At 42.8% G+C, this 21,575-nt stretch overlaps 2 protein-coding genes across 2 annotated transcripts; both read left to right on the forward strand.

Moving 5' to 3' along the window:
- Positions 1-1,292: 1,292 nt before the first annotated feature.
- rnf7 (ring finger protein 7) lies at positions 1,293-3,348 on the forward strand. The gene is made up of 3 exons (XM_071925796.2): positions 1,293-1,487; positions 1,620-1,667; positions 2,862-3,348. The coding sequence occupies exons 1-3, from the start codon at positions 1,322-1,324 to the stop codon at positions 2,978-2,980; spliced, it is 333 nt and encodes a 110-aa protein (XP_071781897.1). The 5' UTR covers positions 1,293-1,321; the 3' UTR covers positions 2,981-3,348.
- A 2,565-nt stretch (positions 3,349-5,913) lies between these two features.
- Positions 5,914-16,276, forward strand: grk7b (G protein-coupled receptor kinase 7b). The gene is made up of 5 exons (XM_078284260.1): positions 5,914-6,513; positions 6,759-7,196; positions 8,590-8,861; positions 9,633-9,928; positions 15,861-16,276. The coding sequence occupies exons 1-5, from the start codon at positions 5,914-5,916 to the stop codon at positions 16,274-16,276; spliced, it is 2,022 nt and encodes a 673-aa protein (XP_078140386.1).
- Positions 16,277-21,575: the final 5,299 nt, after the last annotated feature.

The raw sequence follows: 21,575 nt of genomic DNA on the forward strand, positions 1-21,575 counted from the left end.
CTTGTGGATCTCTTGTCTGTAGTTTTGCACTTTTTAATTGTACATTTTTTACCTTTACTGTATTATTTATTACTCTGTAAAGCACTTTGAATTGCCTCGGTGTATGAAATGTGCTATACAAATAAAGCTGCCTTGCCTTGCCTTGCCAGGTAAGAGCTTTTCTTCTTAAGGTCCAGGCTTCTGTATAATAATGTAGAATCTATAATACCATGTAACAATAATATTAGCTTTCTGCTACGTTTCAGCATTTTATACAGTCAGGAGGACACTTCACAGAATAGACATATCAGTCATTATTTGGACTAAATTGTTTGACAGTGTCATCTGTCCAACTGCATTATAAGGAAGTGAAGAATGGGATCCACTCAGCATGACCACACACTTCACTGGTTGGGACAAACATTCTGTAGAGGCCCTGCATGCATATTTCTGTAGAAACATACTAAATAGAAAACACCAATCAGTGCATGTATGGAAGAATTAGGCCACCTGTTGATCGTAAGCTTAGTGCTAGTTTGTCAACGTGGCAAATAATGTAACTAAGTTTAAGGGTTTTATATCCATGACTTTGACAGTAATGGATAGTACAGACAACACCACTAATCTTTTAGCAATACCACTTATTGAGATGACAAAGGGTTTGTGGTAGAAAGATGTGACAAGTCATTTGTTTAGTCTTGGATAACATCATGACAACTGAGTGAGAAGATTAATAGGTTTGTCACAGAGAACAGCAAAACATATTGATTATCTAATTTATTATATTGCAATTGAAATGTTTAATAAAATGTGTATAGATGTGTGATATTATATATACATATGAGGTTGTGATAAGTTTGACTAATTTGTGATTGCTTTGAACAGCATAGTGTTACATAGGCTATTTTATTTAGAAAGAAACATACACATATGCATACATACAGACGCATACACACAAATTGACAGACAGACACACAGCAATACAAGTGAAACAGATGCTTATTACTATGTGCTAGTTATTTTGGATTATCTTATTCAATTGTATTACATGCTTTTGCAATGCTGATTATCTAACATTTATGCCAATTAGAGAGAGAGAGAGAGAGAGAGAGAGAGAGAGAGAGAGAGAGAGAGAGAGAGAGAGAGAGAGAGAGAGAGAGAGAGAGAGAGAGTGAGTGTCATGGACCTCAAATATTAGAAAACAGCGCCCCCTTTTGTAGCTGTCAAGACAAGACCCGAGAAGCTTGCTAAACCAACTAGCTAGCATTTTGGCTAGCATCGCTTGACAGTTTCGTCCATTTTGTTTGGCTAGCCTGGCTACCTTATTTACTCTGTCGCAGAGATGGATGAGGGTGACGAGCCGGGGTTAGTTCTCTCTCACAACACTTCTTCAGGGTCTAAATCAGGTGGTGACAAGATGTTTTCTCTCAAGAAGTGGAATGCCGTGGCTATGTGGAGTTGGGATGTTGAATGCGATACTTGTGCCATTTGCAGGGTGCAAGTGATGGGTGAGTCCGAGGAACTGGTAACATTAGCAAGATAGCTTGGATAACGGCTAATGGAGCTAACGTAGCTAACATTGACATGCAAACCTAAGTCTCGACATAATGACACTGTAACATATATTCGTTGATTTACAGATGCTTGCCTCCGATGCCAGGCTGAAAACAAACAAGAGGACTGTGTTGGTAAGACCCTGTCGATTAGAAAATAACTAACAGCGTCCAGTTACACGCTACTCAGCAGTTAAGCTTGCTACCCGGCTAGCTAACGGGTTTCACGGTGCTGTTAGTGACTGGCCGAGCTGGCTACATACCAATGAGGATCAGGGATAGGTTTTAATTCTTCAGCTTTTACTATCCTCATTTCAATCAAATGGATTTCACTGACATTCGCATAGCTAGTTAGAATGGTGTCATAGTTTGAATTGTAGAAAGCACATTATGCTCTTAATTAAGTAGACCTACAGTATTGCGAACAAAATATGGGTCGCAGAGAATAAGATATAGACGAGAAAAGAGCAAGTAGTACGTAAGAGTACTGAACATAACACAACAGCTAATTACAACAGGAGAACATAATGAGAAGATTGCAGCAAACAATTAAAGATAGAGCGTCGTTGTTAGATTTACAGGTAAGCCAATGCTTGCAGGTCACGGATGTACAAGTAATATTATATATAAAGGGTGTGCAAAATGTACATTGTTGGCTCTGCATATGAATAGATTTGCATATGTGCAAATGTGCAGGGAACTATGTCCAAACACTGCTCTGCCGCAGTCTTGTGGTTGCTAATTAATTCTCCAGAGAGTTTTTTTTTCAGCAAAATCTTTGATTCATGTGATTTGAACCCATAGCTTTTGAGACAACTGTAAAAGAGCTGTCTTGGGGAACTTATTTTCAGTATTATTACCTATTTATTATTACCTACTAAGTATAAAGCCATAACTAACAAAATATCAGAAGTGCTTTGCGTTCCTAAGTTACTTATTAGAGGTGTTTACCACAGTGCAAGTCTACCTACTCAATATTCTCTCATTAAGTAAAAGCTTCCCCACCTATCATAGCTTGAAAATCACCTCAGTGACCCATTAAGTCGTTTGACTGTACTGAAGCACATAGTGTAGATGTCTGGCGATGTGTTTTTATGGAAGGAAGAACTGAAGGAAGAAAATTAACATTACACATAAAAAAAAAAATTACAGATGAGCCAAAAGTGATTCATTTTTATTTGCCATTTAAGAGAACATGTTTGCACAATTGTGAGTTTATATTGCTTAAGTTGAAACTGGCATACAGTACATCAATTGCAATATGCTCCCTGCCAATGTCTTATCTATTCTCCCTCTCTCTCTCTCTCTCCCTCTCTTTCTTTCATATAGTGGTATGGGGAGAGTGCAACCACTCCTTCCACAACTGCTGCATGTCCCTTTGGGTGAAACAGAACAACCGCTGTCCCCTATGCCAGCAGGACTGGGTTGTTCAGAGAATCGGCAAATAAGCTCCACTTCCAGGTTTCGGATTCTCCCGCTGCCTGTATGCACCTAAAAGTGGTGGCAGACTCGACAATGTTCACTGCAATCCCCTGCGCAGAGCCATTGACATCTACAGCTCTCCTCCTATGTACGAGTGCATGCTGTCATACCCCTGGTGTCAAGGGAAGACGATGGACAAAATTCAAGTGATGCAGACTTGATGGTCACCGATTGGTTGATCTGGCCTGGATGGATGGAGAGTTACGAAGAAGATGACGCACCTTGTTGCAGTGCTTGGTCGTATCTTAGCTTTACGTTGTTGTTTGTGGTGGTGTTCAACACATCTCGAATAGATGTCTGTGTCTTTTTAACAATAAAGAATTGTGTATAGAAGTAAAAATATGCACATTTTATTTGTCTACTACTTTTTGAATAAGCTTGCCATGGAATTCCTCTGAACAACTGCATTTTTGGAAGTTCTTTGCAGTTCTAAAACAAATGTTTCTATTTAGATTCAGGAAAACAAGGTTTGGTTGTGAAATATGGTGCATATTGGCGTGACATCTAAGCAGTAGCAGTGTTGGGAGGGTTTGAGGTGGTGGATATCTGTGATTTTCATTTAACATAGTTTTTAGAGGAGGGCTATCTATCTAAAGCAGCCTAATCTGATTTTACCCCTGTAACCCCATAACCACCCACTGACCTTAACACCAACTCTATTTCACACATTCATATACAAACTTTTTGTGGTCACCTTTCCGTACAGTAAGCAGAGTTTTGAACGTGAGAATGTTGTACCTCATTGATCCAGATAAAGAAATAGAAATAGTAAGCAAAAAGAGGAATTTTTGCTTACTGTCCTCCGGGGGCCTTGGGAGTTTGGGGTCAGCTACAGAACAGGCCCTCTGGAACTGATTCTTGAACCTGTGCCTTCCAGTTGAAGGATGGTCTCTCTGAAACCACCAGGTCACCCTGCTGCCTAAAGTGTATGCTTTGGCCGGGAATCAAGCCAAATCAACTGCTTGGAAGGCAGCTATGCTAACCACTACACCAACACTTGTAATACATGTTCTTTCAAACTTGGCCTCTTTCCAGTCCCAAGCATGTCCTTCTGGTCTACTCTGGGTTGATCCTAATCCGTTCAAAGCAAACTTGAAATGCAGCCAAGGGGTTTTTATCTTCTTGCTGATCACAGTGAACCACATATGTATATTGCTGTAAAGAAGTATTTGCCTCCTGTTTGATTTTTTGCATTTTTCATTTTGAATTCGGTCAGATATTTTTGTGGGATGTAGTAGTTTGTAGAGGGATCTGAGAGAAAAAATCAAATGCCATCCATAAGCGACACAGATATTCCACATTGTGCTCCATAATTCTGAGGCAGAGTATGTCCTACACCCCAAAATCCTATTAAGATTTATTGGTGGGACATGAAGAACCTGTGTATGCTGACAATTTCACTCTGATGGTAAGGGGGAGAAAGTTTGTCATTTATATTGGGAACGGCTGACCCAAATTGGGCCTGACTGTTGACCAAATCATTCAGTAAGATGGCGCTAATCTCTTTAATTGGGTTGATTTAAATGCTACAACCCACAAAAAGGTCTGAACAAAATCAACGTGACAAATGTGCTAAAATGCAGAAAAATCAAACAGGGCGAATACTTACAATAATACAGCCACTAGATAGTACTGCTTTCATGGAATTTCTGCATTCCCATGCATGTAGAAAGTTAAAACTGTAATTAGGGACAACTGTTTCCATGTGGCAACGGTAGCCTCAAAGTGTGAGGTCTAGGTGATTCAGTTAGCAAGAGGGGTTAATCACTGGAAGATTGCTGCTACAAAGCTCTGGACGTTGTGGGGGAAGTGAACAAGAAGCAAGCTGCCTTCAACATCTACCAGAGAGTTTCCTTGAGCAGGGCAACAGTGATATTTCACTCTGGAATTAACATTTGCAGTTGCAATTTGCAGTTCCAATTTGCATTGGAACGTATATTCTGCCCTTATGGATTCAGTCAGCCACCTATATTGGTGGTCTCAGCAACTTGAAGTCATGTCACTTTCTTGTTTGTGTTTTGTTTCCTTCAGTTTGAAAAGTCATACTTGTAAAACCATACAACCTAAAGTGTAGAAGTGTGGCAACAGATATGCTATTGTATTTTTCATCTTCAAGAAGGAATGTTAATGTCGATGATCGGTACGTATTCCACAGGCAGTTAATGTCTGATGTTTTTTGCACATGGTGATGTTGAGGTGAGTGAAGATGAAAATGGTGTACTGAAGTAAAGTAATAGCCACTACAAGACATGATGTAATAGGCAGCCCACGGCCTTGAGTGTGTCTACAGCCTTCCCTCTCCCTGCAGCTGTCCCAACAAGCTGTCGCTGTGAAGAAGAATTTCCTAGTCAGCCTGCCTAGTTCAATTATGGCTTAATTAGTGAAGTCCTCCTTCTTTTCCCCTATAACACACAATGAGAGGCCTAAAGTGTGCTGTGTGTTGATTGTTTGATCGCTTGCACTAGACATTGTCCTGACAATGGCTTCTTAACCTCTTACAGTCACAATAAGCTGTAATCAACCATAACATGCTAAGGCCGGGATCTGCCACCTCATTGTATCATGCTGGCAGCCCAATTGCAACACACGGGCACTTTGTATCTTCTAAAAATACACAAGCCTAAAGCCTCTTAAGTTCAAACCACATAAGTTGCTTTCCCTGAGTGCCGTCTACGTATAAGCGCACAAAGACACTTACCTAAGAACAAATCCCTGAAGACCCGCTTTTAATTCTCAAAGGGGCGTGACGTGAGAGGTGAAAGATGTTCAGGGTAGTGGCTCAGGTGCTTGAGTTGTGCCTGGGAGAGGTACCTGGAGAGGAGTGGACTCGAGTGTTTCAGCTTCTCAGGCCCAGCTCCCTACACCACAGTGTATATGGACAACTCAGGATACATCCAACATGGGTGACTTGGCAGTACTAGACAACCTGGTGGCCAACACAGCCTACCTAAAGGCTCAGCAGATGGATCACAATGAGCTAAGAAAACAGAGACTCAGTTTGTTCCTGCCCAAACCAGGGAAGCCATCTGCTATCAGGGCAGCAGTAGGGAAGGACTATGACTCGCTCTGTGAGCTGCAGCCTATTGGGAGGAAGTTGTTCCGGCAGTTTCTCCTAGCCTCCAACCCACAGTATGTGACAGCCGCTGAGTTCCTGGAGGAACTGAGTGATTGGGGCCTGGCTGAAGCTGAAGCCAGGAACAGGGCCAGACAGAGCATCCTTACTAAATTCTGTCAAGCAGACTCCAGGAGTTTTCTCTCCTACCTTAATGGGGATGCAGCTGAAAGATGCAAGGCTGTGTCAGACAAGGACTTTGAGGAGGTGATGATGGGCAAGATAAGAGAAGCCACCAGGGACTTCCTAAAAGGAAAGCCTTTCTCTGAGTACCAGAAAAGCCCCTTCTTTGATAAGTTCTTGCAGTGGAAGGCGTACGAGAAGCAGAAGATCAGTGACAAATACTTTTATGAGTTCAGGACATTGGGAAAAGGTGGCTTTGGTGAGGTAGGTGTCAGACATCCCAGCATTTGACTTAAAGTAAAATAATGAATGAATATAACATAATTAAAATGTATATCTCAGATAGCTATTAAAGAAACAGCTTGATAAACTTATAAGTGTTTGTTAAAGCCATTACAAAGAGTGCCAGAAACATAATTTAGGATGGCATAGTAACAACAAATAATAAAGGCTGAACAGCCAATTGTCATGAATTCTAAAGCAACATTGGATGGCCTTGCCTTATCCAGGTCTGTGCAGTCCAGGTGAAGCACACAGGACAGATGTATGCCTGCAAGAAGCTGGATAAGAAACGCTTGAAGAAGAAAAGTGGTGAGAGGTTGGCCCTTCTAGAGAAGCAGATCCTCGAGAAGGTGAACAGCCTCTTCATCGTAAACCTGGCTTACGCCTATGACAACAGGACCCACCTATGCCTTGTCATGAACCTCATGAATGGAGGAGACCTCAAGTTCCATATCTATGACCTTGGGGTGAGAGGTATCCGTATGGAGCGGGTTGTTTACTACACCGCCCAGATCACCACTGGGATCCTCCACTTGCACTCTATGGACATAGTGTACCGAGATATGAAGCCTGAGAACGTACTGCTGGACAGTCAAGGCCAGTGCCGGCTGTCAGACCTTGGACTGGCTGTGGAGTTGCCAAAAGGCAAAACAATATGTCAGAAGGTTAGTGTGGTTCCCTATTCATAGCTTAGCCTACACTGTTCATCGCCAGACATTAATACTGCAAAGCACTTAGTGAAGCCTTTGTGCAGTTTGTGGTTTGTTAAAAATGGAGCATGCGTCCTATCTTTGTTTGTACATTTGTACGCACTCACTGCCAAGGCTCTTCGGATTAAACTGTCAACCAAATGGCATATTTATAAATAGTGTTGCACATATATTATTCTATTCTATTATTATTCTCCAGGGTCCACATTCTATCACCTTAAATACAGCAATGGAAGGTAATATTGCATTTTATTTTGAATTTGTCCATTTTTACTTGTGCATTGCTTGTGCTGCACAAATACTTCCTTATTGACATGGTCAGTATTTGCTATCTCTACATCAGGTTATATTTGGCCGCCCACCACTACAAGTAGCTTACCAGGAATAGATATGGCTGTTGGGCCCTCTTTTGACAGACAACACAAGAGAGCGTGATCCAGTGTGACTCAGATTAATCTTATTAAAGGTTGCCTGCCCCTCATCCATTGGATGTTGCATGAGATGAGCAGTGTACGGTAGATTGACCAGAGCCTGTTAGCATTAGCCGGTTAATCTTTTCATTACTAAAAGCAGATATGGCTTTGGCATGTCTATTTAAGCTGATGAGTCAGGAGATTCACAGCAGGCCTTCACTCAAGGAAGAAGGTCACAGGCTGGGCAGCACAGTCTTACTTGTCAGCTGACGGGCCTGTTGGAGGTCACGTAGTGCAAGCGCTCTGCTAGAACTGTGTTTTGTTCCCTGGCTCCTGTCCTGACATTCCCTGATTTTGTTGCATGCCTTGCTTTACTTTTCTCATCATTTTGGAAGCTGGACAAGATCATTTCTTACAAATAGTAAAAATAAACTTGAATTTTAAGTGGGTGTATACTTTACCAAACTATATCATTCTGTCCAGTCTAAAAATGTTTAAGAATGACCTTCCCACTTTGATAAAATACCATAGCATGGATTTCATACAAAAAATCCCAAATAAATGCATTTTGATAGCATAACAATAGGTGAGTGGTGCATTTTTTTTAACTAAGCATGGATAGTTGCCTCTTGCATACCTGCATCTTTGTCTTTCTGTGTCTATACTATTTATTTTTTCTCTGTCTAATATAGATATGGAGAGGCAGAGCTAAGCAGATAAAACATAGGGCAAAAATATACTAGTAGGGTGCACACTTGTCCCAGGCTCATAGATTCACATCCATTTTTAGAGACACTGTAAAATTGCAACAATTATTGACATTTTGAATTACCTCTACCCCAGAATTATTATTATTATTATGGCGTGTCTCTATCTACATTCTCCCTCATCCTTCTTTTCTCACTTTTCATCCTCTCCCCTCCATGTGTCTTCAGGCTGGTACGACTGGTTACATGGCTCCTGAGATCCTGAGGCAGGAGTACTACCACACGTCGGTGGACTGGTGGGCTCTGGGCTGCAGCATCTATGAGATGGTGGCCGCCCGTTTACCTTTTAAAGACTTCAGAGAGAAGGTGCAGAAGGATGAGGTGACTCGGCGCACTCTGGAGGATGAGTGCAAGTTTCAACACAAAAGCTTTGATGCTTGCACCAAGGATATCATCAGCCTCTTTCTCAAGAAGAAGGTTGAGCAACGCCTTGGGTGCAAGTGAGTAAAAAGCATACATGTTCTCCGTCACCTGAGGTTAGGGGTTAGTATTGGTGTTATGAACGAGGCAGAAGGTCAACTTAGAACAGAGGTTCTTGAAATTATTCAACACATGAGAAAATGTCTCACCAACCCCCAAAAGGACCCATGAAAACATACTAATACCCTTGGTATTTTGGGACCCCTCAAGAGACAGGCCCATGACCCATTCTGAGTACCAACTCCTAAAAAGTCTAAAAATCAAGATTGGGGATCATTGAAATTAGCTTGCAGTTGAATGCTGAAGCACCAAATTCCTGCCAGCACAAGGGGGAGCTGAACTACTGAGAAAACAAGTTGAATTTTAACACAATGCAGTTGATATAACTTACCCTCCCTTATTCATTATCAAGAAAGGCCACCTGTATGAGGATTTTCTCTACAAATATCATTGTCAAGTGTATTGTAATAACTTTTGGTGTTACTTTTTAAGATAATTAAGATAATAAGATAATTTTTATCACCATATTTCATTATTCCACTCCCCCTCCACCCCCATGCCTTTGATGCCTAATTTTCCAGTCTTCCTACCAAAAGATATAATGCTGTGAATTGAACCAGACATTGGACCAAAAGAAAACATGAAGCAGATTTTTGGGGCTACTTTCTACAATGGCAAAATTCATTCATTTTTGCTAGCAGTACAAAGTGTCACTCCAGTCAATTTCACAGTCATTTATCAAAGACAAAATAATTACAGGTAACATCCACTGTTTCTCTTTTTCGCATTAGGGGTGATGATCCACGGAACCACACATTTTTCCAGAATATCAATTTCCCTCGTCTTGAGGCGGGGCTGGTGGACGCCCCCTGGGTGCCCAGGTCCAACGTAGTCTATGCCAAGGACGCAGACGAGTTCAGGGACGTCTCTGAGATCGAGGGTGTCACGCTTGATGCCAAGGATGAGAAATTCTTCAAGGAGTTCAGCACAGGGGCCGTCTCCATCCCTTGGCAAAAGGAGATGATTAACAGTGGACTATTTGACGACCTGAACGATGCCCAACGGATGGGGGTGGTTGCTCATAACTGTGAGGCTGACTGTAGATCCAGGTCGTGCATCATTTTATAAAAGTCTTTTATCTGGTCACAAGCATCAAGACCTGGACAAAATAGCAGTCACTTTCATTTTGAATACTTGAAAAAACACGAGGAGACCTTAATTTAATTCACCTTACAAATGTGCCTGGCAAAATAAACTACCTCAAGTACCCTATTACACACATTTGAAAACAATGACTACCCTTTTTGGTTTACTCTAATACATTTCTTTACTAAAGAATCATCGTCTTGATAATGATGTCATGATTCTAAAAATGAGACCACAGCACTCCGAAGGAAAATTCAGGGCTTATGATGGCATGGCCCAAAATTAATAGGACAGCTCTCTCTGTGATAAAGCAAAACCTTAGTTTTGTAGTTTTGAAAATTATGCCTAGATGGAAACACAAGCTGACATTGTACTGCAATTGCTGCTGTTCACTTTGTCCTCTATTCCTGGTGAGACAGCATATCCCAGTGTATTCATAGTTTCCATTACATCACTCGGCCATTTTGGCAGGCCTAAGTGTTTACATGTGTTTGTAAACAAGCTACATCATGGTTGTCTGTCATCAAATGACAGCCAAAGTATGATCAGTTTTTGCAGTAATGCACCACACTGATCGGAAATGTGTCACATAAATGCCATGAATGCCTTTGCTCATGTGACGGGACTATCTCCTACAGGTCAGTGCTGACTGACGTGAACTCCCTCACTAGCAGACATTCACCACTAAGTGCCGCCAGATTCCTATTAAGTGCATTCAACCGCCCACAAAACTGTTCATCTCCAGTAGTCTGGCTGCTGTGCTCCAGTATTTACAAGCACTGCATGATTTGTGCAGATTTAACAAGGGGATGGTGGGAGACAAATTGTCGTCTCCCCTTACATTTTCCTCTAAAACAAAAATGTTAACAGTAGGGATGCACTAAAATGTTGGTGCTAACAAGGCAAAACCACCCCGGTTTATTACTCCTCAAATCACCCTGTGTTTACAAGCAATACACAACCTAAATAAACAATTTCAACAGTCTAAACAACATAGCTTGTTTATAACAACTTATCTAGTTAGTCTTCACAGATGGTCAGTTCTTGCATCCATATCTGGAGTTGTAAGATTTTTCCTACTGCATGACGAAAGCTTGAGATGGCAGGATTTCCACTGTATTGTTTACTTTTAGATTAAGGATTGCAACTTTAATCCCCAAAGAATGAAGATGATTACGTTCATCACATACTCTGCTTTAGCTTTTTGATTTACTGCTCTCCAAACAAAACTCCAAAGAAAGGATCTCTCTTATTTCTTTCTTCAGTTACTAATGTTCTTTGTTCCAGTGCAGTTTTGAATTAAGATGTACTATATCCATGTGGGTTGTTTTTTTTTTTACCCATAATTCACATAAAATAACTGCATTTTGAGTGCCTTTCAGTGCAAATAATATTTTGTAATGTTCTTATATTATTTTATAATATAAGGATTATATAGTATCTTCTAATATTTTATATTGACTTGTAACTATTTTGTATACTGTGTAATTATACTGTATACTGTGTGTAGTTCAGCTGGCTAAATCACAATCAGTTTCAATCATTGTACCAGATGCAGATCCTTGCATGTTCTCTCTCTCTCTGTATTCTGTCCTTCTGCCCTTGTGGGCATGAGAGCAATGTGTGTACAGTTGAGCACTTTATCACTCATCATCTTGGTAATCCCTTGCAAATACACTCTGTTGGGTGATGCTTTATTTTCCTTACACAGTTTGTCTTTCATAACAATATTTTCTGTTCTTTTCTATTCCATTTTCAAGCAACGGGACAGCATTTTTGTGAGATGTAAGGGAGATGTAAGAGGACCAAATTTCAAAAGCCTTGAATGAAATAAAGTAATGCCTTACAGTATATCTCCACTGATGTGTCTCTCGGAGCAATAACATTCAATGCTGCAGGTTTTTACAGGTTTGTTAGATCCAGTAATCTCAGAGTGCAGATATCATCTGTCCACACTAACAGCCAGGATCAGGTATAAAAACAGGAACAGGTCTTTTACAATATTTTACAGTTTATAAATACAACATAATGTCCCTTCAATAACTGATTCTGAGCATAGCTGTCACTTAGTAGCTACATCTCTCCAAAACCTCAGACACATTTAGGTAATGAGGGAGACATAAACATGTGTTGTGCTAATTCCTGCGAGGGGGTGACCTTACAGGGCTGAGAAGTGGTTCCGTTCACGCTCGTCTGTCATGAGATTAGAGGGTGGTTCAGATGGAAATCCAAGATGCAACATGATCATCATCGGCTGTAATGGCAGAGTGGGGAGTCCTCCGTGGACGACGTGACGACAAGACAAACTCGGCAGAAGGTCTCCAGGAACATGTTTTTACCAGGCGCCTACAAGCCTCTGCCAGTGTTTAGTTCCCAAGGCCCATCGCAGCAACTGCTGCCCTCCAATACACACACTGCAGCGCACATCCAGCCACTCTGCAACACACACACACATTTATATGTGTGCTTGTACATACATGCACCCATGCATGCACATACACACACATGCATGCACACATCTTCACATACTTGTGTTGCCTCTGTGCATGCATGTAAACAAACATACACACACTCAAACCCCACACACATCGACATGAACACTTTCACACATGCACTCTGATGCACACAAAATCACACTCACACACACACACACAATCTTATTACCTCTGTGGAGCAGGCATGGGGTTTTAGAGATCAAAGCAGGACAGGGTGTAATTTGGTATCTGCGTTTGTTACATGCCCATGCTCTGGATTAACATCAAAGGACTGTGCCACACTTCAGCTCTGCCCTGGCATCCTCAGGATGGTATCACACCAGTGATATCGCTGCTTTTTTCCTTCTTCGGAAACTGTGTGTGTGTGTGTGTATATGTGTCTATGTGTTAATTTCTGTGTCTGTATGCGTGTTTACATATATATATAAACGTGCAAGAGTGCATTGATTTGTGTCCATATACGTCTATGTAGGCATTTGTGTGTGTATGAGGGTGTGTCTGTATGAGTGTGTGTGTGTGAGTATTTAGGATAGGTGAGAACGTGGTTAAACAGTCGAGACAGAGAGGCCATTGTCTGCCTAGGGAAAGTGAGAGCCAGCCATGTGGGAGAGAGATTGAGGAGGAGGAAGACGGTAGGTTGGACGGTAGGTTGTTGCTCACTGTCTCACACTCAAGGCCAGTGTGTGTGTGAAGTCTTTAGTTTTTGGTTTACATTCAGTTTTTCAATCGCTAAAATCTTTTTTCCTATGTCATTTAACATGCCATTTTGCTTTGTTAGATGGCAAAAGTGCAGAGAGACAAGAAAGATGGGAAGGAGATGGGGTCAACATGCAACCAAGGTCAAGAACCAGATTACTGGCATGAGCCTCAGTGTGCTGAGCTACCAGGATGACCCCGCCACCACTCAGGAAGTTTAGTTTGACTGTTTAGTTTTTGGTTAACATTCAATTTTCTAAGCTTCATTGCTTGAATTCTTAACATTTCCACAAATAAGTGAATTCCTGCAGGGCGGTCCAACAGAAACAGAGCGTGTGTGTGCATGATGTTCTTCCCCACTGAGGCCCAGTGGGTAGTTTCCATGGCGCCCAGACCTCAGACCCCTCCGACTGCCAGGACCTGGACACCGTAATGGACAGCGCCTAATTAGACACTCACATACACACACACACATGCACTCACGCACGCACACTGCTCCATCCTCTCAGCCCTCATTCTATGTCCCCTCTTCATCCGTGTCTGATCCCTTCACAGTTTTCCTAAAAAATGATGATTATTGAACATGTTAGAACCCAGAGATGATGCATTGGTGTAGATCCCTACTTACCCCTGGTGTAAAATCACAGATACTTGTACTAGTTGTAGTTCCCTACAGGTGCCACTCTACTCCACCTAATTTTCAGATCCACCCCATGTGCCAGTAGTGTAGCTAGGCATACACGCATATATACACACGTATACAGTGCAGAGTATAGGCCTAACCCTAACCTTTTTCACTTTTTCACAGCCAAATTACCAGTCCTAAAAATCCCAAAATTCATAGTGTACTATACCCACTTCCATGACTGTCGCTATGCCACAGCTCTCTGGTCACCTGTCACTAGGAATAAAGCCCTCTCCCACAAGTAGAAAATCCGAAGGAAACGGCTTAGAGCTCATCAAAAAGTTACTGCATCCTGAAACCCGAGCCGGCCACAGGATGAAGCTTTCTGATGTTCCTCAGCCCTCCACTGCAGGGTAGTTGAACATCAGCACATCAAAAGAAGGGAGAGGGATATAATGATATAGAATACTGTATTAGGGAAACATTTTACAGCCTTTTCCTGAACTGTGAAGAACGGCGGTGGTGCATGTGCTAATGTACTTTAACTACAGCATGCTGCCTCAGGGGTCACCGGCTGAGCATTCTTTGGCAATTGTGTGTGTGTTTGTGTGTTTGTGTGTGTGTGCATCCCTGTCTGCCTGGCTGCTACTTTTTATCTGTGTGTGTACTGTATGTGTTACAGTGAGTGAGAGAAGTGCTCAGAGGCAGGTATAAAGGCAATCGATTCCACAGTGTTGGATAACTATATAACAGAAACAGTAATATAAGCTGCGAGGTGTTATTAGTTTCTAAGAGTGTATTCAGTTTGATTTAATTAGCTGGTACTTATTGCATTCTTTGTTGCTGGTGTAATATGACTGACAGTTGGCACTGCAGGCAGTCTGGACTGAATCCAAGTCCATCTCTGCTGTGTTTGTGTGTGTCTGTGTGTGTGTGTGTTCCCAGACTGTAACCTGCCTCTCCAAGTCTGTCACAGTGTGTGTATGTTCATTCTGTGTGTGTGTGTGTGTGTGTGTGTGTGTGTGTGTGTCTTTCTCTCTCTCTCTCTCTCTCTCTCTGTCCCTCTCTCTCTCTCACTAGATTCACTTCTATTACACCATCCCAGAACATTTGGGTGTGCTGATAAAGAGCTTCTAATTGATAATCTAGTCTACATAATGAACCTCCAAATCTCTCTCTCTAATAAAGGAAGGTGTTGGGTATGTGTGTATAGTTTCTAGTTTTTATTGAATTACAAAGGGCTGGTTGTATGAACTGCAGAGCTCACTGTTCAACAGGGAAAAGGGCCAACACTAGTGTCCCTCGTTCCAGGACATTAGTCCACCAATTGATTTGAATTGTTGAATCAGCAAAACGGCCAGACAAAAATACAAAACAAACTTCATGCTTTGCCCTGAAGCGTTCTCTCTAATCATGGATCCATGTGGTTCACGGCATCTTGTTGTCTCAAGCACACCTCAAGCCAATCGAACGATATATATCCCCTTTACCCTCTCCCAAGTCATATGACCTCCCACCAATTCTTCTACTCATTACAACCAACCATTCCTTTCTGTTGAAAGGAGCGAGTGAACTGTGCCTCACTGAATAACTGTCAGTCAAACCTGTCAATCATAACTGTCAATCAAACCCAACAAAAAAAACTGAAAGCACAGTGATCGTTATAGAAGACTGCGGATAATTTTTAGTGTTGCAATTGAATGTAAGATATTCCTGAGCTGTATTCCATAACCTACATACAAAGCAAAGAAAACAGAATTGTGCTTTTCAAAGCCTGAGTCATAACACAACCAACTCATTCTAGGGTTTGTTCCAAATATCGAGGAATCACACTGCTCAGCCTCCCTGGGAAAGCCTATGCCAAGGTGTCGGAAAGGAGACTCAGGCCAATTGTCTAACCTCAGATTCAAGAGGAAAATGCGTATTCCTTACTAGTCGCTGAACAGTGGACCAGCTCTTTACCCTCTTGCAGATAATCTAGGGGTCATGGGAATTTGCTAATCCTGTCTACATGTGTTTTGTAGATTTGGAAACGGCTTACAATCGTGTTCCCTGAGGTATCCTGTGGGAGGTGCTGCGGGAGTATGGGGTGCTGGGGCCGCTGCTGCGAGCCATTCGGTCCCCGTGCGGCTATGTCCGCATTCTTGGCATTAAGTCAAGCTCATTCAAGGTGGGCATTGGATTCAGGCAAGGGTGCGCCTTGTCCCCTCTCCTGTTTGTGATATTCATGGACAGGATATCAAGGCGCAGCCAAGTTCTGAAGAGTGTCCAGTTCGGTGACATTAGGGTGGCATCTCAGCTGTTTGCAGATGATGTCATCCTTCTGGCTTCATCAGGCCGTGATCTCCGATGTGCACTGGAGCGGTTTGCAGCTGAGTGTGACGCAGTTGCGATGAGGGTCAGCACCTCCAAGTGTGAGGCCGCGGTTCTCTCCTGGAAAAAAGGTGGCTTGTCCCATCCAGGTGAGGGATGAGCAGCAGTCCCAGGTGGAAGAGTTCAGGTACCTTGGGGTCTTATTCGCAGGTGCGGGTAAGAAGGACGGTGAGATTGACCGCCGGTTAGGTGCAGCGGCTGCAGTAAGGCGGGTGTTGTATCGGACCATGGCAATGAAGAGCGAGCTGAGCCACAAATCAAAGCTCTCAATTTACCAGCTGATCTTGGTCCGACCCTCACCTATGGTCACAAGCTTTAGGTAGTGACTGAAAATTTGAGATTACTGATCCAAACAGCCGAAACCCCAGGAGGAGCTGGAGGAATTTGCTGGGGAAAAAGATGTATGGGTTGCTCTTCTTGCCCTGTTGCCACTGCAATAAGCGGCTAGAAAATGGATAGATGGAAGGATGGATGAAGCTCATGCTAGAGAAATCTGTCATTCAATACACTTGTAGACTTGGACAATTCCAATTTTATATGACGATGCTATGTTGCCATAGCCTTTCCTTGTCACTTTAACATAAAATGCTGTTGTCTAGTGAGTTAGTAGCCTAAAAATGGGAGTAAATATTCGTAGATTAGCCTAATAAGCCGCAAAAATCAGTTAGGGTTGTGAAAAAAAAAGATTTTGAAAATGTTAGTTCCCAGATAAGAATCTTGAAAACCGCTGTTCTAAGCCTCAGACACTCTCAGAGTTCTCACTGGACGCTGTGTCCTCAGAGGTACTTCATCTTGTTTTGACAGACAGGCTAATTTAGGGACCACTACTTTAGGCTCTTTCTTGTCACAGGCCGTCTCTTGGTATTTAAAATCCAGCTGAGCTCAAGTTGCCAGTTCAGTACCAGTGCCCATAACGTCTGTTGAGAGTGCTTTCAATGGTAACATGCCTCAAATCTAAAAACTCCCTGTAACCTTATCGCTATTATTTTTATCTTTGTTGAATGACATTTTATACTCAAATGCACGATGGATTAATGGGCTGGGCTTTATCTTGTGATGATCATGAGGATGTGGTGTATGGTCTCACTTTCACACGCAAACACACACAAATACACTTGCACACACACATGCAAACACACACACAGACACACACACTGCCCCCAGATGTTTCTTGCTATGGTCTGCTGTGACTCCCTCCAATGCCGTGTGTTTATCCCTGCATGCATAGTTAACTCTCCATGTCCTGCAGAACATAACTCTGCATGCTGCACTTTTCCACTGGACCTCTTTTCCACTCCCTCCTTTATGAAACTCCTTCACCACCAAAGAAACACAATGCGTAGAATGGTAATCTTCCTTTTTGTATAATTTTATGTAAATTATCATTATTTTGGCACTGTATGAGACAGAGAGTAGGGATGTTCAGCACAAATCCCACTGTTCAGCTTAAATGATGCAATTGCACTGGGAACACATCAGCTTTCTCTCACTAAACCAATACAAATTTTCATGACAACATTATCAGACATGTGTGCCATCCAAATGGCCTTTCAGTAATGTTGATTTGAATAGGAATACCATTTCTGCTCCTGACTGTGGTCACTGCCACGCTCTTATAGGTGAGAGTTCTCCAGACAGCTGCTCTGGGTCACATGCTTTGTCAGATTGTTAACACATAATAAGCCCACACACTCTTGTAAACATCAAAGACGATCCGTTTCTTTCACCGCAATATCCTATCCATTGTTGCTTTAAAGACATCTTACTGCCGGTGGGAGGAGAAGGAGAATTTCTTGGCCGATCTGTAAATATTACCTCTCACACACACAATGCACAGACACAGACAGCAGCACACACACACATACACACACACACACACACACAAGCCAAGGCCCTGGCACCTCTGAAAAGAACCCTTTGATGGTGCGGCCCTCACTCCTCATTTGCCGTTTGAGTTGGCATTGGCAGAGTTCTCCCGTGGTCCCCCGGCCCCTGCACTCACACACACACACACACACACACTGACAGTATACACACACACACACACACACACACACACACACACACACAGACACACACACACACACACACACACACACAGCCCTGAAAGCTTCATGGAGCCTGCAGGGAGTCAAACTGCTCTCACCTGTTGTCTCTGGCAGCCTAAGAGGAGACGATTAGCGCCCAGCACTGACAATATGCTCTTTGTTCCCCTCTTTCTCTCACTCTCCCTCTCTGCCATCTCATACTTGCACTCTGTCGCTCCTGCCACTGCTCGTTTCTCCCACTCTGTCTGGCTTTCTGTCTTTCTTTGTGCTTATATGTCTCAATGTCTGTCTGTCACTCTCTATGTATGTATGTATCTATCTATCCATCTTAGCTAGCCAGCTATTTCTGTCTCTCTCTCTCTCTCTCTCTCTCTCTCTCTCTCTCTCTGTTTCTGTCCTTCTCTAATGCCCTTGTGGCCATGAGAGCAGTGTGTGGAAAACAGTTGAGCACTTTATCACAGATCATCTTGGTAATCCCTTGCAAATACGCTTTGTGATGGGGCTGCACACATGTGCTGCAGAGGTCTCGTAGCCGCACCAATCACAATCGCAGAGCTAGATGTAACTTATTTTGGTTTGCACTGATATCAAGATTTGGAGGTCAAATGTTTTAAACATTAGTATCGCCATAGATTATGAGTCAGGTTCCAGAGAAATCTGCGCTTCACGGCACATGTTCCATTCTGCATGCATTAGCATTTATTAGTGAGGCCCGGTCTCCCTTGCTGGCATCTCTGAGAGAAAGAGTGTAACAGAGTAGTGCGCGTGTCCCTCACGCCAGGAAGAGCACAGAGGCTGCGAACAGCCTGTGTGTGACATTTCCACTGCCCTGGGTCGCAGATGCACAGCTGTATAAAGTGGCCTTTATGACCAGAGGGGAAGACCTCTGTGAGATCTGGGTAAGCTGAGCTAGCGTTCCTCCGTACATAGAAAACATAGTGGACGCCATTGAGGGGTTGGGCGAGGTGCAGAGAGGAAGGGCATGTCTGTCAGCTCAGTGTCAACTACACTTAAAAATGAAAAGCTCATTCTTAAGAGGCTCTTTGGCTGTATATACAATGCTTAGTGTTAAAGGAAAAATCCACCCTAACACTTTAACACTTATAAAATAAGCTATCGGTGATGTACCTTGCATTTCTGGGCCCATTTTGTTATTTAGTGGTGTATTTTTCTTATTCCAGTGGATAATTGGCCAAACGTCATGTCATGTCAAGATATTTCTAGCGTGGCTACAATAGAGTTTAATAGCAGAAACTTTTCATTGATCTAAAACATCAACAGTAAATGTCAGATTTTGGTATCAGTCCCTCAGAATGAAAGAGCAAAGGCTTCTTTCTAGAGTCACCATTTTACACTTGTTCAGCAATCATACATTTAATATTTTCACTTTAAATTTAATTTTAGATTTTAGATTTTTACTCAGTGTATAAGGAATGGGGGTGATTTATGTTCAAGACTACTTCGGGTCTAGGAGATTAAATCATGATTGATCATGAAACATGATTTAGAACAACCAGGATAAAGCTCAAATGCTTTGTCAAGATTATGAGCCTCAGTCCAACAATCAGGAGAAAAATATTCCCCACACAAACAGCAGTCTGGTCCATGTCAGCCGTAGCTAGGCTGACTGCCTGTATGTGCTACTCTGTGCTGTCGCCAACAGACTGCATTACACTGTGTTTGTCAGTCAACGTCAGTTGTCTCTTAAGAGCACACAGTTTAGGGCTAAGCCATGTCAGCCTCCACCGAACAGGCGTAGCGGGGCATTACTGCATCTCCATATCTAGTGTTGTGTTATGGTCTGTGGCCTTCCTCCTGATGAATGGGGACCCGGGAGAGGCAGTAGCCCTGCTCAGACCTACTCAGTAACAAACACTGCCCCTGTGAGCTATTAGGAATACAGCCATCGCTGTGCTTTAGGGCCCCGCTGATAGGCCATGACAGATTGAAGCCCCCCTATGGAGTGGGGCCTCTCTGCTCTCAGACATACTGGAGCTTTATTAGACTTCAGAGTCCCTCCCCGTGGAACCACGTCTCCCAGCATGACCCGCTCCGCTCCGGCCTCCGATTGGCCGAGAGCCCCCCAGCCGTGGGCCGGGGCGCTCCCACACCAGTGGAAATGGTTGAGCCACGTGCTGTAAATCACCGGGCCTGGCATTACCTCCAGCCAGAACAACAACACCCAAGGAAGCGATTGAGGAATTCTAAAGCCCTAAAACTCTCCTGTCAGTGAAGGTGCGACATAACTCATGTCTGCTTAACCTGGATCCACACATGCAGAAACTGGGGTTGAGTTGAAGGGGAATGAGCATGGCAACTCAAATATATAAACTGTAAGGTTACATTACCTTTTATACACTGAGTGGGTCTTATGACCCCATCCCCCCACACAACCACATTTTGGAGAAAGGTTTCCATCTACCAGCTGTGATAGGTAACTCATCTAACTCATCCTTTTTAACAGGATTTTAAGTGCTAAAGTGAGGGAGATCAATACTTTACCTCACCCTCCATCCCACTGGTTAGAATTGAGCAACTCATGCAATGCACAAGCATTATTATGGCCTTCCCTGGCTGGAGCTACATAAGATCAGGTACAGGGTGAAGTATATGACTGCATGTTGACACACTAAGCCCTGGCTGATTAGAGCCTTACACAGTGGCAGCTTTCCCAAAATCATATCGCTGCTATACACTGACATGCAGAGCTGTGGGCCACCCTACTTACAGCCAGAGTCAGAATATATTCAGCCATAAGCTTAAGGGAGATCTCCACTAAACCTAAGAGTGAACAAATGTTATTCCTATGGCCTAAGATAGTCCAGTCAGTATTTGTGAACATGAACAACTCTCTCCCAAAGTCAGAAGCCAGAGAAGCATGCATGACATGAAGTTGTGAGGTCATGCCAACCGCCAGCTCCTTTTGCAATGATATCTCTATGGACTTTGTGGATTCAGAGAATGTTTTTCTGCACTTTATTGCTCATTAGCTTCACATTCTGGCAGTGCTATCATGTCCTAAGCAAAAAGTGTACCCTATACCCAGAAAATCATCTTAGCTGCTGTCATAATCACCACCCTTTTAAAGGTCCAATATTGTGGAAAACGGGATTCCCCTTGCCTCTTTGATTATAAAGCAGTTGGATGTGCTATCTAAACATGGTGAAAGTATCAAAACGCATGGTCGCCAACTAAATCCACACAATCCATATTAGAAAAGCGAGCCTCTAAACGAGCCGTTTGGACTTCCATAACTTTGTGGCGTCACAAAGGTTCGCTCATTATCATTTTTGTCGCCATTGTTTATTAATCTGAGAGTTTTCCCTACCTGTAGCTGCCAGGCTGCGGTGT

This window comes from Centroberyx gerrardi, chromosome 6, assembly GCF_048128805.1.
Source record: "Centroberyx gerrardi isolate f3 chromosome 6, fCenGer3.hap1.cur.20231027, whole genome shotgun sequence".
In the NCBI taxonomy this organism is placed as follows: Eukaryota; Metazoa; Chordata; class Actinopteri; order Beryciformes; family Berycidae; genus Centroberyx; species Centroberyx gerrardi.

Coding starts and splice junctions, on each gene's coding strand:
- grk7b (XM_078284260.1), top strand. CDS start 5,914: ATGGGTGACTTGGCAGTACTAGACAACCTGGTGGCCAACACAGCCTAC. Junction 8,862..9,632: donor GAGCAACGCCTTGGGTGCAA/GTGAGTAAAAAG, acceptor TTTTCGCATTAG/GGGTGATGATCCACGGAACC. Junction 9,929..15,860: donor GGGGGTGGTTGCTCATAACT/GTGAGGCTGACT, acceptor GTGTTCCCTGAG/GTATCCTGTGGGAGGTGCTG.
- rnf7 (XM_071925796.2), top strand. CDS start 1,322: ATGGATGAGGGTGACGAGCCGGGGTTAGTTCTCTCTCACAACACTTCT. Junction 1,488..1,619: donor TTGCAGGGTGCAAGTGATGG/GTGAGTCCGAGG, acceptor GTTGATTTACAG/ATGCTTGCCTCCGATGCCAG. Junction 1,668..2,861: donor CAAACAAGAGGACTGTGTTG/GTAAGACCCTGT, acceptor TCTTTCATATAG/TGGTATGGGGAGAGTGCAAC.